At 45.0% G+C, this 16,747-nt stretch overlaps 2 protein-coding genes across 4 annotated transcripts in view; one reads left to right on the plus strand and one right to left on the minus strand.

The window, feature by feature from the left end:
- Positions 1 to 779: 779 nt before the first annotated feature.
- Positions 780 to 15,363, plus strand: TCP11L1 (t-complex 11 like 1). Of its 3 annotated transcripts, none has more exons than XM_063160566.1 (10): positions 780 to 852; positions 4,079 to 4,244; positions 6,388 to 6,520; positions 7,727 to 7,847; positions 8,516 to 8,736; positions 9,778 to 9,914; positions 10,349 to 10,542; positions 10,833 to 11,014; positions 11,700 to 11,872; positions 12,082 to 15,363. In XM_063160566.1, the coding sequence occupies exons 2-10, from the start codon at positions 4,091 to 4,093 to the stop codon at positions 12,315 to 12,317; spliced, it is 1,551 nt and encodes a 516-aa protein (XP_063016636.1). In that variant the 5' UTR covers positions 780 to 852; positions 4,079 to 4,090; the 3' UTR covers positions 12,318 to 15,363. The 3 variants fall into 3 exon arrangements, with proteins under 3 accessions (XP_063016636.1, XP_063016635.1, XP_063016634.1); XM_063160565.1 differs by lacking the exon at positions 780 to 852 and adding an exon at positions 2,523 to 2,600; XM_063160564.1 differs by lacking the exon at positions 780 to 852 and adding an exon at positions 2,631 to 2,867.
- Positions 15,361 to 16,747, minus strand: part of CSTF3 (cleavage stimulation factor subunit 3) — a 46,715-nt gene continuing 45,328 nt past the window's right edge. The window contains exon 21 of the mRNA XM_063160562.1: positions 15,361 to 16,071. Within this exon, the coding sequence (XP_063016632.1) occupies positions 15,869 to 16,071 (203 nt within the window). The 3' untranslated portion in view covers positions 15,361 to 15,868. The remainder of the gene's footprint in view (positions 16,072 to 16,747) is intronic.

Raw genomic sequence — 16,747 nt, forward strand, 5'->3', positions numbered from 1 at the left:
CTGTGTCCTGATGGGGGATGGAAGGCAAAAATGTCAAAAGCTTCTTCTGGTTAATTACAAAGGATTTCTAAAAATAATCTGTTCCTGAAACCTAGCAGGGAAGCACAAGCCTTTATAGTTATAGCTCTTAGTTTTAACTGAAAGGGTTTTATTATGAATGCACTTCCTCAGAAAAATTGTCTTTAAAATGCTGGAGTGGAAATCCTAACTTAGTGGTGGTGTTGGATTGGTTTGTTCTTCGGCAGAAGTATTTTCCCCTTTCCACTTGCTGCCTGCTGTAACATCTCGGTCAGGAGGATGAGATTCCTATCTGGAAACTGAGCTGCTGCCGGTGGGCACCGCCTGCTGCAGTCCCGGTTCACTGGGCTGGCCCCGGTGCCAGGCTGGCTCGGGCTACGGAAAAGCAGCCCCGGGGCACTCAGAGGTGGGCACAGGGCAGGGTCAGCACGCCCCTTGCTCTTTTCGGGCTGATTTAGGGAATCTGAGTGCCTCAGACTCCTCTGTGGAGGAACTGGCGGTCACTCCGTGACCTGTGTAAGGACAGCAAGGACAGTCCAGGACCGCGTTCGCGGGCTGTTGGGGGTTTGACCTGGGCAGACCCCGATCTATCCACCCACCCATCGCTGTCGGGCAGCGCGGGGCTCTGCTGGGCTCGGGCCCCGCTCCCCACACGGCAGCCCCGGCACCGGGCAGCGGCCCCTCAGCCGCTCCGCCGCGGGGCCCTCGCTCCGCCCCGCAGCCGCCGCGGCCCGCCCAGCGCTGGGGCTGCGGCGCCGGCCCAGCCCCGCTCCGCGGCCGCAGGAGGGGCCGGGCCCGTCCGAGCCGGCGGCCGCGGCGGCTGCTCCGAGGGCGGTAAGGCGGGGCGGCCCGGGGCGGAGGGCGGCCCAGGGCTGAGGGGGGCGGCGGCGGTGCCCGGGCCCGGCAGCGCCGAGCGGGCGGCGCGGAGGCTCCGGGCCCGGGCGGGCAGCGCAGCGCCGGGGCCCCGGGCGGGCTCGGCCCCAGCGCCGCCTCTTCCCCGTTCGGCCTGCCAACCCACGGCCCCCCGGGCTCGTTCTCCCCCTTCGCCCGTTGATGAAGCCCGGGGCTCCCGGGCCTTGCGAAGGGAAAACGTGGCGGGAGCAGCAGCGCTGCTGCAGGGCCGGTGGGGATGGGGACGGTGCCGTGTGAGCTGCCGGTAGGGATGGACGGGCTGGGCCTCACACGGAACCGGCGGCGGAGGAAACAGCGGGATTCCGCAGCTTTCCTTCAAGTGGGACGGCGGACAGGCTGAGGCTTGCCTGCTAGCGGGTTATGAGGGAAATCAGCTGTGGTGTGGCAGGGGAACAGAGGAAGGGAAGAGTTCAGCGCCTGGGGGAAGAGCCGGGAGTGCTGGGCCGGGCTCAGCGCAGCCTCAGACGGTGGGGACAGCGCTGGGAGCCGGGAGCTGCTGCTCCAACCCTGTGTGTGTGCTCCAGGGCAGCACAGTGAAGTTTATTTTATTTAGTGCCCACCCTGTGTGTGCTCCAGGGCAGCACAGTGAAGTTCATTTTATTTAGTGCCCACCCTGTGTGTGCTTTTAGGCAGGTTGTTTCGTGCAGGTGCCCATCACATGGTTTGAGGATGAAATGAAGCTGTGGAAAATGTTTCGTTTAGATTTTAATTTGTTGCGTTTTTCTCCTCACGTTTCTGTTCTCATTACAAATAAACGCGAGGGAAGTGGCAAGAAGTAGAGTTTGCTCTGTTAAGAGTTGGAATTGTTTCTGTGAAAGGAGGGATGACAGTCATGCTTCTGGAAGAGGTATTGTCAAGCTTATTTACCCCGTGGAAAGAGGATATGTTCTAGATGTGTTCTGGCAATAATAGCAGTAATCCATCAGGAAAGAGCAGACTATTGCAAACTAAACAACTAAACCAACAAGTGTGCCTGTTTACATCATCTGCTGAGCAGTCATTTGGGAGAATGGCCCAGGAGTTCTAATACCTGCCCTCCATAGCTGAAATAGGATTTTTTGAAAACAAATGGTAATTAAATGAAATTTGGGCTGGGTTGGAAACCGTGGCTCTTGAGCTGCCATTTTCTGGAAGGTAACACTTTAGGGTGTAGTCTGCGTGGTAGGAATGATGGCCTGCTGGGCAAAGCTGGGGCCAGGAATCATCACACTGATGATCTTGTCCCTGTCGTTTATCTTCTGTGAGTCCTCAAGCAGCTGAACTCAAACCTCAGTTTCCCCTCTGTGAGATTTATTGTTTTTCTCTGCTTTTCTCAGGGTAGTGCGGATAAAGTGCAGTGAGAGATTGCAAGGCACTAGGGGTTGTTGTGTGCATTAAAGACTGTAGTGGGGCTTGGTTGAGTCATCTTTGTGGTTAAGATTTGACTTCAGGGGATGCTTTGTGGAAGAGAATGGATGGGAAGAACGACCATCCAGTCTGGAATGAGTGTGGAAACCTTTATGATAATGCTTTTATCCTAGCCAAATTCAACAACAGGTCTCTCTCTCTCCCTTTAACCAGTGCTATGTTATATGTTATATGTTATTTTTTATATTGCAGTGGTTGCTATGCTCTTTTCTGTGAGCAGCCCTTTTATTACCAGAGCTCCTCATCCTCCATCTGGAGCTGGAGTGAGTCTGACAGTACCTGTGCTGATGCCTGTGTGCCAATAACTCTCCTGTGTTATTCGTCCCAAGCTCCTCATGCTGTTTTCTCTTCCAAAATAGCAATGACACAGTGCTGTGGGCAATGTGTTGCATGCTGTTGTCTCTCAGGCACCGAGCAAGATGATGATCCTGAGTCATTGCTGTAGAGCAAAGCTGTTCCTTACGTGCCCTGAGCTTTCCAGCTGTCCTGGAATCACATTGTGCAATCAATCTAAGCCCTGGTGGAGCAGGGTTGGTTATTACAGCTGTTGTATGAAAATAAATCTCAGTGCTGCATTTTATATTTCTGCACTGTTGCTTGCTTCCTGCTGCATCCTCTCCAGGGTAGTTTTTGATGCTGTGTTTTCTCTCAGTGGCTGTGAGGTGCCTCTGGAGACTTTCTCTTGCTAAGAACTTGGTTTATTTCAAAATGTGAAAGTGGAGATGGTGATGTACTAGCAGAAAAAGGAAGTTGTTATTTTTCCAGGAGCTTTCTTTTATTTTGAAAGCAGGCTCTTCCAGACTCCCACTTCACAGAACATCTAAGTTATTTAATTTAGAGACATTATATGCTCTCTGAGAGATTTCTATGAAATTAAAGCCTGAGCAGCAGCTTCCTGTGTGATAGCTTTCAATGGTGGATGTAGAAATGACATTCTTGATAGGGAAATCTGAGAATGAAATAAGTGAAGATAAGGAACCAAGTGAGACATGGTTTTCTATGGTCATTTTTTCAGTGTAACTTTGGGTACCTTGCAGGTGTCTGCAATGTGATATAAATATCCTTTAATATGTAATGTCTCATAAACCAAGATTTTAATTACAAAAGCTATTCTTTACTGTCTTAATTAAAAAACCTAAACAACTGTGATATTTTATGCATAAATCAGGACTCTTGAATGTAATGAAAATATGGGAATAGAATTTTATAATAATTTCTTTCTAGTTCTTTTGCTGCTTCTTAATGCTTTTGGATGGCTCAGAGGGAAGTTTTTAAGGTGTGAGCAGTTGGGACAGACCATAGTTCAGGGATATGTTATGTTCAGGAAGATTTATTGCTGTGTAATAAGGAAATGTTGCCTCATCATCTTTTGTAAAACGTGTTTGTGGCGTTGTTCTGAAGGTGTTTTTTATTGTTCTCTCAAAAGCAGTGCTAGGAAAGAAAACTATATTTTTCTCTTGTCTATCATTATGGCAAGGGAACAGTTTGAGATTTTTGAGAACTGACTAGGACTGCAGATTAAATAAAAATGAAAACATCCCATTTTGTGGGAGATGGGAAGTGAGTCACTGAGTCCAGGTCCCCTGCCATTATGGGGATGACATCATATAACTTCTCATAAGAATTCTTTCATTCTTAATTTTTTTTCTTAATCAAGACGACTCTTGGTAATGTTTACCCTCTCAGCCATGTCAGAAAATGCTTATTCATTCCCTTTTTCCTACGTTTTCTTTTTGTAAAGAACCAACTGAAAATGTCTCAGAATCCTGACAAGCTAAATTCAAGTGAAGAGAAGCTGAATGCTTTGGAGGAGGATGAGGAGGAGAGCTTGGACAACTCGGATCAGTCTGACCGAAAAAGGATACGACAGAGTGCTCCAGGGTCCCACAGAGATGATACACCCAAGTGTAAGCAAAACTGCTTTATGAAATACACCAAAAAACCCTAAATTCTCTAATTGTTGGTGGGGGCAATCCTAGTGTTTGATAGCATTCTGTGCTTGCAATTAAATACAGTGGGACTCTTGATGTTATGCCTTGAAACTGTAACACTTTTCTCCCCGTTTTCTTTTCATCTCCCTAATTGTACACACAGTGTGTACATTTTCTTTATTGTACACAATGACCACATTGCTCTGAGCCACATGTGTCCTAAATATCCTGGTGATATATCCTAAATATCCAGGTGAGTTTGTGCTCTTGGAATGGATGAACACCACCCCAGTGTGTTCCAGCTAAACCTACTCTGCTGTTTGCCTCATCAGCTGAACCTTCTGCATTGCTGCAGCCCCTGTTCCCAGTGCAGGGCAGAAAAGGCTGTTATCAACAAAGGGATGTCCTGTCAGCCCCCTCACAGGATAGATGGAAAGTTGTATATTTAATCCTAGTGCTACTTCCATATAAGCAGGACTGCATGTTTTTCCTAAGGCATATTTTCTTTGCCATTCTGCTTTTAACGTGAAGGTCTTGGATGCAATATGGGAGCCAATATTTCTGGCAGATCTGTAGATAAAACCAAGGGGAAGTTTTTTGGCTCCAGGGATTCAATTCAAAGAAGCAGAAGTGCTCAGGCTTCTGTATTTCTGTAGGGAGTAACATTTTGTTTGTTGCATTCTTTTTATTTTTTGGTTGTGTTCAGTGTGGTGTATATAGTCAGAGGAGATGTTCTGAGGGAGTTTCTGTTCCCATGCCTTGCTGGTTGCCTGGTGGGGAATGGGGTGTTTGTGTGGAGAGAGGCCCTGAACACGTGGAAGGAAAAGGCATGGCACAGTCTAGCAGTGCCCTGTACCACAAAGAGGTGGTTTGATCTCAAGCCCTTCCCTCCTGCAAGGGAGCAGGTATGAGAAAGAAGTGATGTGATTTAGGAGCAATCTTTGGCCAATGAAAGAGCCTTTGCTCTCAGAGCCCCCAGTGCTGGAGTGAAGTCATCTGGTGCTTGGACAAGAGCACTGTGAACTTTGCTGTCTGCTGGTTCTTCTCAGACTATCAATCCTTGCTGTGTTCCCAGAGTCACTGTGCAAGGTTCAGCTCCAAGCAGAAGGAAATAAGGATTTAGGAGGGCTGCATGAAAAGAGCAAGACATTGATGAAAAACAAGCACATTGGAACCCAGCTGTATGAACTCAGAAAAGCTCTGCATGGCAGACAAGTGATGGACACTTCCTTTTGAAAGACTTTTCTGTGGAATCACTTAAGTCAAATCAACATGGATTATCAAATGAGATGGTCATAGTTTGCCTGAAACATTTCTCAGGGAGAAGTGGAGATGCCTGCTTGGTTTCTTTCACTTTTGGGATTAATGTGTTGCTCCCATGCCTGTAGCTGAAGTGAATGAAGTGCAGAATGGAATGGATCCACCAGGGCACCAGCGCTGTCAGCCAGTCTGAGGCTGCTGGCCCATCCTGCTCACTCCCAAATGCCTGCCAGGGGAACAGCTCTTCAGCACTGGTGCTGCCACTGCTGCTGATCTCTGTTGTTTGAGTAATGGCCTCTGGGGGAAAAAAAAAAGAGTTTGGAGGAGTGCCATTTGCATTGGAAGTAGTGAGAATAATTAGCTACTGGTGGGCTGCTGCTTAACAGTGATGGTGATTGTTTGTTGACTGCTTTAATGATGAAATCACTTCCTTGAAAAATGTAAAACTGAAATGGCAATATCTGCACAATGCTTGTGGAATTAGTATGGTGAAAATGGTGCTGTTTGTAATTATTTCTTGCTGCAACATGGAGAAAGATTCCAAGGTGCTATTAAAGCCATCCTAAAGAAGTATTGGTTTGTGTGGGGGGTTTTGTTTGGAGGTGGTTTTTAAAAGAGCTTGATAGAAGCAATTGACATATTGAGCCCAGAATATCAACTGGGATCCACTCCTTGGGTTTTTGAAATACTCCAAACTTGTGCCATCCACCAGATGGGAAAGGAAGGGAAGGAAAGGAGGAAAATCTTCAGCTGATGCTGTCATTTGACCCTGTGTGCTGTCAGTAAGGTGGGAAGGGTCCAAAAGACTCTTTCTGCAGCTTTTGCCGAGAGCTGTCTGACAGTGTCATTGGTGTTGCAGCCAGTCCCTCTCGGCCTGTGTCCATAGAAGAGCTCATGGAGACAGCCAAGGGAGTCACCAACATGGCACTGGCACATGAAATTGTGGTGAATGGAGACTTCCAGATAAAGCCAGCTGAACTGCCAGAACACAGGTAAGGTTGGTACCAAATACTAATAAAATTGTGTTTGTAGAAACTGCAGAGCAGCTCTGGGGGTTCAGGTAAAGGCTCTGGTTGGTGGAGGAAGTAGGAAAGAATATAAGAAGGTGGTAAGCGTGCAGTTCTGCTTCCCCAGATGTGTGTGTGAAAGGAGAACCTCCTGGATTAATTGGAGATGTGTGGTGCAAACCCCAGAGTGCTGTGGTTTCTGTTGTTTCCCCTTGTCCCAGCACCCAGAGGCTGCAGCCTCCCCAGAACCCCAGGCTGGCTGCAGATGTAGGTGGTGCTTTTAGCAATTTTTGAGCTTTCATTGCCTGTGGGAGTAAGAGGAAACTGGTTATTTTAGCTTTTCCTGTCTGTTTCTTCAGTCATATTTTAGACAGAGATTCCTGTGTTTTATTAGGTTGCTCCTTTCAAGTTGGAAGCCTTTCCTTGTCTGTGTGAGTCTGCAGTAATTGTGTGCCCTGCTGAGAGGGGAGAGGGAGAGCAGAGGAAGCTTCATCTTCTGTTTTTCCCTCTCTCACACACGGTGAGGTGTGACTGACAGCCTCCTGCCTTGATTTGGGACAGGGGGTGCATATTTCATGGGGGGAACTTGCTCTCCACTGGGGCCAGTGTTGAAGTTACACCTGGTGGGAACAGGAACTGTCACTATTTTGAATTAAGAATTGGTACTGAAGCAGTGGAATTCATTTATTTTTTGTATACAGACTGATCTGGGCCCTTATCTCAGAGTAGGTGCAATACTTATGTAGTGAAACCCAAGATTTTGTGTCAGGGAAGTCACTTAATTTCTGTTAGGTTTACTACTGGATTTTGTGTAGTGGAATTGATTTTACTTAGTGGGGCCTTTAAAAGGAACATGAATACTGGTCTTTTGAAGACAAAATGTAATTTTTGCTCTTTTTGTTTTGGTCCAGTTTTCTAGATGTAGCATGTGATAAATACTTTGAAAGGTTTTACTTTGTAGCCACCTTTGCTGGTGTTTAACCTTGTATTAAGACATAAACCATTCCAAATCCTGTGTCCAGTTTTTCCTGCTTTTCTGAGTAACTTTAAATGATGGATCTCTGTTAATCATCACATCATTACTACTACATTATATTGATTTTATTACATGCTGGGCTTCAGGAGCTGCAGGTTATCTTTGTAAGGTGGTGAAGAGACCAATATCATTCTTTGGAACATGTTTTTTCACAGCTTAGAGAAGAAAGTCAGAGATATTGTGCATAAAGCTTTCTGGGATTGTCTGGAAGCTCAGCTGAAGGAAGATCCCCCAACATATGATCATGCAATTAAGTTATTGGGAGAAATTAAAGAGGTAAGATGATGTGATATGAAGGGAAATGATTGAATTTGAGTAGCTGCACTGATATGAATGAGCAAAAGTGGCTGGAGTTTGGCTTTTCATAAAAAATCCTCTTGTTCTTTTTCATTACTGTATCACTGTGAACATATACAAGCTGTATAATCCTAGAGGAGAAATTTGAATATAAAACCAAATGTAAAACCATGAAAGGTGATTAACAGGTAAACAATACCAGTTCCATAATTGCAAGCTTCCTTCATGTTATGGCACTGGTATTAGTCATGGAATCAGTGAGATGCTCCAACCCCGGGCTGATAAAACCAAGCACAACAGTCTGAAGTTTATTCTGTGCCACAGAGGGTTTGCCACTCAGTAACTTCAGCGTCACACAGTGTCAGGTGAAACACTTGGACTTGGTGAGTGGTTGGTGTAAAAATAAAAAAATCAATTATTTGTTGTTTAGATGAGAATGCCCCCAGGTTGGATGGGGCATTAAGCAAACTGGTTGGGTGGGGAGTGACCCTGCCCCTGGCAGGCTTTTGGAACTAGGTGGTCTTTAAGGTCTCTCCTGACCCAAACTATTTTATGATTCTGCAATTCTGTGAGAGGTGGTTCAGTAACTGTTTGGATCCTTGTAGTCTTTGATGTAGAACTAATGCACTGTTAACTTGCCATTTCAGAGTCTTCTGTCATTCTTGTTGCCTGGTCACACTAGACTGAGAAGCCAGATTACAGAAGTTCTTGACCTGGATTTGATAAAACAGGAGGCAGAGAATGGGGCCCTTGACATTTCTAAGTTGGTCAAATTTGTTATTGGCATGATGGGGACTCTTTGTGCTCCAGCTCGAGATGAAGACATTAAGAAACTGAAAGATATTAATGAAATAGTTCCTCTTTTCAGGTACTGAAATGTATTTATTAGTCATGTTCAGAGCCCCTTAAATAATTTTAGAAGTGGAGGGGGCAACTTGAAACTCCTAGAAAGTGAAGAGTAATAGGAAAAAAGAGATAGCTGTGGGTGTGAAGGGGAGAGATGCTCCAGGAGTCATTAACAAGGGCCATCTCTGATCTGGTGACTTGGAGGATTTGTCTGGCTCCTGCATGGCACTGAAGGACATTTGCTTAAATGTCAAATGCAAATAAGCTGTAAGGTAGCAGATGAATAATCAGTTTGTATCAGAATTGAATGTCAGCAGCAGAAGGTGAAAAAAGCACACAGGGGCTTAGGGGAAAAGCATTACTGGTTTCCAGCCAATTTGTCCTTTCCTCCCAGTTGGAACTCTCTTTACCCCAGTCCCTGTGGAATTCCCTGTCAGTTCCAAAGGCAGTGTGTGTTCCACATCTGGAGCATCCAGGCTTCTGCTTTGCCACCACGTTCTCATGGAGCAGCTCAAGGTCTCAGTAGTTGGGAGGGGCTTCATTAACCTTGCTGTTTTCTAATTTGAAAAGCTTCCAGGAGTTCAAGATTGACTTGGCAGAAATATTGCCAGCAGGAATTAGGTTGCTTTGAAATGAAGGTGTTTTTCTTTGGTGTGTGTTTGTTTGTTTGTTTTTTCTTTTTTGCCCCTTGGGTCTGATTATTCACTTCCCACTGAGGTTGGCTTTCCAGGCTGCCAAGAGCCATGGCATGCAAGGAAACCCAGATATCTTTTCATATACAATACTGCACATCCTGGGAGATAAAATCTGTGGAGCTAGTGAACTTCATTCCATGGAAGCTTTTTTACAGGAGAGCAAGATTTGTTTCCCACTTGGAAGAGTCACATGCATGCATGTACATGCTTGCTCCAGCTTTCTCTGTCTCATGCTCTGAAGTTGTTAAGCTGTTACTGTTTCCCATGCATGTTTTTGCTCTTTCTTTAGACAACCTGTAATAAATCTTGTAAACAGCACCTCTGAAGCATCTGCAGCCTTGAATAACTTTTTCTGTTTGTTTGTTTAGAGCAATTTTCTCTGTATTAGACCTAATGAAAATGGATATGGCAAACTTCGCTGTCAGTAGTATTAGGCCAAAATTAATGCAGCAGTCTGCTGAATATGAAAGAAAGAAGTTTCAGGAGTTTCTTGAGAAACAGCCAAGTATGACTTTGTTCCTTTCTTTCTTCCCCCCTGACCTCCCAGTAAACTGCGTGTCTTTGCTTGTAGATCATGAAAAGAACTCAGATATTTTTATAAGTTCTAGAATTCATATGGTAAATGACATTTTGGGGCTTGTGCCCCAAAACTGGTTGGAAAAAGTCTGCCAGAGCAATAGTTGTGCCCTTGCTACATTCAGTTTAATTTCAGTACAGTGTAGGGCATGATTACCCAGCATCATCTCACCTCTGATTTCCTGTAGCTGTGTGGTTTTGTTTTAGATGTTCTGCTTGATGCAATAAATGAAATGCATGTCATACCTGAAATCATGGGCATTAGTCATAGTAACTAATGGGATTGTTTGGAAATTATTGCTGGAAGAATCTGACTGTGAAAATGAATTTTCTCAACAAGAGTTTTTTCCCCTGCTCTTCCAGATTCTTTAGACCTTGTCACAAAGTGGTTGCAAGAAGCAGCAGATGATCTTGCAAAGCTGGGACATGAAACGTTGCCTCCCCACTGTAATGATGGTGCCACTGGTGGAGCTTCTGCCTTGTGCTTCACTGCTGTACAAAATCAGGCCTATCTGAAGCTTCTGAAGTGGGATCACGTGAACAGGCCTTTTCCAGAAGTAGGTATTTAACAGAAAAATTGGTTCTGTGCTTCTTCCACTCCTCTATTCCCAGCACACAGCAGAAGCTGTTGGGATTTGTAGCCTGGCAACACGTACAGTGCTAAACCATTGATGTGTGACTGGGAGATGGGGCAGCTCTAACTTGTCTCAGTGCTGAGAGCTGCTTAGCTGGGGGAGAGGAGCCAGTGCTCTCACTGTGCTCCTGATGCTGGCCTGCTGTTCCCTGGCGCTTTGCTGACCCTTCCCAGCCCTGCAGGCTGACTCCCTGCTCTGCTGGCTCCCTGCAGACGCTGCTGATGGACCAGACACGCTTCCTGGAGATGCAGCTGGAGCTGGAGCAGCTGCTGCTGGTGGGGACAGTGCTGCTGGTCACCTTCAGTGCAGCAGGCCCAGCTCTCATCGACGTGCCTGGCTTTGCAGAGAGGATCAAAACCATCGTCAAGGTGCTGCTGACAGGGATGCATCTCCCGTGAGTACAGCACTCCTGCTCTCAGGGCAGCTGCAGGAGCTCTCCTGGCACCCTGGGAAATGATCTGCTTAAGGCACTTTCTGGCTGGGGACTGCAGGAAATGCAATCTTTTTATGAGTCCAGCTTTTCTTCAGCTAACTTACACAGAGCCGTCTTTCCTTAATCTGCTCTTTCATGGTTTGTACAAACTTTCTGTTTTTCATGGTGCCAGGCTGGCACAGGAGAGTGCCAGCAGCTGCCCCTGCTCAGAGTTTGGGCCAGGCTCCCCAAAAACCTGGGATATAAAAATATGGAGCTAGTGAAGTTCATTCCATGGAAGCTTTTTTATAGGAGAGCAATGTTTGTTTCCCACTTGGAAGAGGCAAAGTGAGCTGCCTGCAGAGTCAGTGATTACACCTCCAGGTTTTGCTCTAGTCAGAGCTGTGCTCAGGCAGAAAGTCAGCTCTTATGTGTATGGATTGTTCAGGTTTTAAGTCTTGAATGATTTCCTACTTCCTTGCTTTAGATCTCAGCTTTATTTTTCATGTGTATATAATTGGATTAATCTTTATAATTGCCTTGATCTGCATTGTGCTTTTCCCGCTACATTTGCTAAGTAAGGCAACTCTAATTGAATGATTTATTTTTAAAAAGTGGGAAATCAGTGAGTAACTAATACAGTTGTGCTGTACCTCATGTTTTGTAGCTCCTTTAACCTGAAGGAATCCCTGGCCACCGTGGGTGAGAAGGTGTGTGCTGAGGTGAACAGCTGCCTTTCCCAGCATGGCTTTACCCCGTTCTCAGCTGAGAGGGAGGCTGTGCTGAAGGGGCAGATCCAGGCAGTGGGCAGCCCAGATAACTCCATCTCCAAGCTCATAGGTGGGTCTGGAGAGTGCTCTGCTCTGCCTGTCTGTGGACCTGGGGCTGGGGGATGTGCAGGGCTCCTCTCTCCCTGCTGTTTCCACGTTGTTTCCATGTTGTCTTTCCAGTTGCTGGCCACCTTCAGGCTTGTTGCATTTCACATGAGGTGATGCTGTTTCTAATTCACCATCTCTTCTGCAAACAAACCAACCCCCTTTTTTTTCCAGATTCTCGAATTCAAAAGTTTCTGGAGAATTATCTTGCATCCAGTCACCAGAAATCATTGCCTGCCATTCCTGGAGGATTAGGCCCCATTCAGAGGGAGCTGGAGGAGATTGCTGCCAAGTACATTCGTCTTGTCAACTACAACAGAATGGTCTTCAGCCCTTACTATGATGCAGTCCTTGGCAAAATACTGACTAAGGAAGAATCCCAAATTGTAGGGAAGTCAGAAGAATCATAAAACCAGTCTGTGTGCTACCACTACAGTATTGTCAGCTATTAAATAAAACTTGTACCAATATTTGTCTAGGAAAAGAGCTTTCCGTGTAAATACTGGTTCCTTTAACCCACGAGTGCTGACTGGTGAGGGAAACAGAGGAGATGCCAAAAGGGTTCTGAGCTAAAAGATGAGAGATGCATTTCTAATATAATTATGCAACCTGGGGAAGGGGATATCATAGGAGTTTTCTGGCTGCAATTTTTAGATTTTTGAGCTGGTGATAGGTAGGGCAAGTTTAACAACCAAACTTTGTATTTAAGTGGCTCATTTCAGGGCATTTAACTCTTAATTTACAGTGAACTTAATTTATCCAGAGCTGATTAGCAATGGTTCTTCCCAGAAGGGGTGATTTGGTTTTTTTTTAAAAAAATCTTACTTTAAAGAATTAATTAAGTTTAAATCCTAAAGATGAACTTTAGCAGACAAAACACCAAGCCAAACAGCACTTTACTGTAACATTATGGTGAGTATGGTAGGCTTACTAGTTTTTTTCTGTATTTTACTGCATTTTTAATAGCATTTTTTTGCTGTTTACCTGCAGATGTTACAAAACATAATATATTTTTGTAGCAAATTTTCTGGTTATTGGGTAACTGTCCTCTGCTGTGTACAGTACTCCCAGAGGTGGCAATCTTATAGATTGCAGCTGTATTTATATCTTGTAAAGATTTCAGAAAGGGCAGAGCTAAAACATTTTGATAAAAGTGGCATTTCTTACCTTCTTTTCTTTTGCTAGTAATTTACTCCTTTTTAGGTGAAATACTAATTTTAAAGTAAATTGTCATTTGCAGAAGGTGGATTTAAAGTGTGTGAAACTTTAGGTTGAAAATTTTGGGCTTTTTTAGAAACTACAGCAGGGGATGGTTGCATATTCAATCATGTCTTCAAAAATGTTATGTGCAGGGCACTGTGGGCAGTATCAGTGATTTTAATGTACTGTGAGAGGTGAATGGTTTGATGTTAGTTTGAATATATAGGGAATATTTTAGTAGATTATTTCACTTTCTAGATGTGTTCTTGAAACTTAGAATATTTGTAGGTCTCGAATTTAATAAGCTACATGTTGTAGAGAGGAGAAGAGCCCAGTGATCATACATTGCAATCTCAGGCTCAGCTGGAAGGTAAGTGAAATTTTCCTCTGGTTGAGCACAGCTGTGTATTTCAGTAATCAATATTTGATGGTTTTGTGAGAGCAAAGTTTGTAGTTACTCACAGTAAGTGGCCCAGGTATGAGGTTGTCCAAACCAGAACGTGCTGTCTTTAAAAAAAACAACAAGGTAGGTGAAATAAATGAATGAAGGGCCCTTGTATTGCCAGCAGGCAGGTTAATTTAGGAATCAGCCAAACAGAACTTGCAGAAGCACTTGATTATGATCCACTGTTGATGCTTCCCTTTCCAGTTTCCTTTGAATGTCAGTGTGGATAAAGCTGCACCAACTTTGTGTTTGGAGGGGGATGGGAGAAATAAGACCTTTTTTTCTATATTAGCCTATGCAACTCTAAACCAAATCTTTTCTCATGCATTACAAAGCCCCTTCCCCAAGGGAAAAACCCTGTGAGAGTTCATCAGCTCAGACAAGGAATTTTTCTCTTGGCCAAATGAATGCCTGTCTTTGAATCCTCCTTTGAGAACTCAAAAATGAGGTTGGTTAGCCAGAAAAAAAAAGGGTTCTGAGTAGGATCTATTTCACTGTTTGGATCAGCAAAGGATTCTACAGAGGCCTTCAAGGCTGCTGCCTCAGCTTGCTGGGCTTTGCTATTAGAGCAGGCTCTGCTCCCATCACAGCCTAAAGCTCTGCAGCTGCACCAACTCCCTCAGCCTGTGCTCAGTGAGCTACCAGAGCCCTCACTGCTGGAGGTGATGGCACCAGGACAGATAACCAGGCACAGCTATTTCCATTTTCCTGAGTGAGAGCTGCACAGGTTAGGAGTTGCTGCTGTTGTTTTATCATTAGTCCTGCCTAGGAGCTGCCTTTAGTGGCACAGGAGGAGCTCGAGGGTGTGGGGAGGACAAAGAGAAGCCCTTGAAAGGTCTGTGGCTGATGGCAGGGTGCAGGGCACTGCTCTAGCAATGGATAAAACCCTGACTGAGGAGATGGCTGCTCCCAGGGCTGGGATTCAGGGGTCAGGCCCACACAGGGAATCCCAGCTCTCCTCACAGGATGGGTTTGGTCCTAAGCCTTTGTGTAGCAGGAAGATCCTAGAAAGAGGGAACAGAGTGCAGTACTCTCCTGGCTCCACTCTCACCTCCAGGGCCCACACAAAGGAACAAATGCCCCTGGCACAGGTGCTGGGGGCCTTTCAACAGGAAGGACCTAAAGGAACTGCAATAACTTCCCACAAGTGCAAGGTAATGATTCTCCCAGGTTGTTCTATTTAAGGAGAGTGTTTGACAAACATCTCTACATCCTCTCCAAAGAAACAGGGAGCTGCAATTGAGTGGCAAAGCAAGGAGGACATTCCAGGATGGCCAAGGCCAGCCTCATCTCCAGGGGCAGCTGTGCTGGGCTGGGAATGGCTCCATCTGCCCCAGGCTCTGACTGCCCTCTAGTCCAAGGGCTTCTTAGGATCTTATCAGAGTCAATCTTATCACAGCCAATTCCAAGTTAAAAGCTGAAGTAGGCGTAGAAACTGCTTGGAAAGCTCACATAGTGTTTCTTTAGCTTGTTTGAAGATAAGTGCAAGGATGTAGCCGATTATTAACATTTAGCTTTGTGCATTATGTGGAAGAGCAGTGCAGGTATCCAGGACCAGGCTGTGTGAGCCAGTGCTCCTGGATTACCCACACTCAACTGAGTTAGTCTTACAATGCTGTCTTCTTCAAACAGTCCTGGAATTACAAGCCAAAGTGTGCTGTATCCTCTAGAAAATGGAAAGCAAGCTCCATTCTAATATGTATGCTCTGATCAATTTCCTGTGACGGTATAATTAGCATTGCTTTTGAAGTGGCTGAGTAATATTTAAGAAGTACCTTGTTGTGTTTGAATAAAACCAGAATGAGGCATGATGTTATGGATATCCTTTTATTTTAAAGGAATGGTCTTTTGTTGTCATTTTGTTTTTAAATTTTCAACTACAAAACAGATTCCTTACATTCTGCCATAAATAAAAACGAACAATAAGGCAGGACACTACATGAACAAACTGAGAACAACTGTTTTCCAGAAAATGTGAGTTAAAAATGCTTCACAAGTATAAGCCATCCAGTTTTTAAAATAAAACTGTTGAAAACCCACAAGAGTTCAAGTGGTAGATGTGTACACCCTCGAAGAACAAAATACAGTTTTGACATTTTGCACTTTTGGTTTTGAAAACCGAGTTTTGTTCAGAGCACATTCTAAGGTTGTTCGGGCTGTTTTCAGATCAAGAACCATATGGGGGAAGAGGCACCACAGTAACAAAACCATGTTCAAGGATTTTTTTGTTTGCAGCTGTCCCTTTTAAATGCTTGACTTTTAAGAGACTGATTCAATGCAAGTCTTTGTCTGTCACAGCAGAACTCCAAACTTGTTTCACCGGATTCTCTTTTGCTGTCGTGCTCTGTAAATGTCATGTACGGGGGGAACTACAGATCCTTTCTCCTCATCATCATCAGAATCCTCATGTGATCTCTTCACAGCCTTGTTGAGAATGGTGTTGTTTTCCACAGGTCCATTGCCTTCCACAGCTATCTCAGGCAGGCCGCCCGTGATTATCCGTACGGCTTCGTCAACAGCTTCAGGGAGAGACACACACAGAGCCACTCAGGGGGAGCTCAGAGCCTGCCCAGCACCCAGCAGGGACACCCCCACACACCCTGGGGACACTTCTGCAGCATCAGACACTTCTCCTGCCCTCTTGTACAAATATTAAGCCTTGGCTGTCTGAAACTCTGAGCACCAGTTAGAGAGGAAATGCTGCTTCTCCAGCTGGAGCCCTCCCCTCCCTTTACACAGGAATTGAGGTCATTTGAGAGCTGCAATAAAACAGGAAGGCCTTTTGGGAATCAGGGTAACTAGTTCATGATTCACCAGAGAGGCTGCACAGCAAGTCAGTTTCTGCTTCTCAACAGAGGAAGCCTCAAAAATACCCTGTATAATTTAAATAGATATTTTAGTTTCACTCGAAGAAATTAAATCCTACATTTCTTTCTCTATGATAATTTTTTTTCCTCAAACAAGGAGCATGAGGAGTGGAATATTATCATCTGCTGTAGGATCTGTGCTTTTTCTCTGTTCCAGAACCCTCCTTCCCCTCTTTGCAGGGGCTCAACAACATGCACTCAGAGTTATCCCTCACCATGCTGCAGATTTGGAATTTCATGTTGCAGCTGCAATGCTGCTGGAAACGCTGCCTTTAAAGGGTATTCTCAAAGTCTTAATTTCTTTCTTTCACTTGATACCACCAACATA

The sequence above is a fragment of the Melospiza melodia genome, chromosome 6 (assembly GCF_035770615.1).
Source record: "Melospiza melodia melodia isolate bMelMel2 chromosome 6, bMelMel2.pri, whole genome shotgun sequence".
Taxonomy (NCBI): Eukaryota; Metazoa; Chordata; class Aves; order Passeriformes; family Passerellidae; genus Melospiza; species Melospiza melodia.

What these genes read in the sequence shown, in the direction of transcription:
- TCP11L1 (XM_063160564.1), top strand. Translation starts at nt 2,757, where the DNA reads ATGATGATCCTGAGTCATTGCTGTAGAGCAAAGCTGTTCCTTACGTGC. An exon ending in CTAAGCCCTGGTGGAGCAGG is followed by an intron (nt 2,868 to 4,078) that starts GTTGGTTATTAC and finishes CTTTTTGTAAAG; the next exon opens with AACCAACTGAAAATGTCTCA. An exon ending in CAGAGATGATACACCCAAGT is followed by an intron (nt 4,245 to 6,387) that starts GTAAGCAAAACT and finishes TTGGTGTTGCAG; the next exon opens with CCAGTCCCTCTCGGCCTGTG.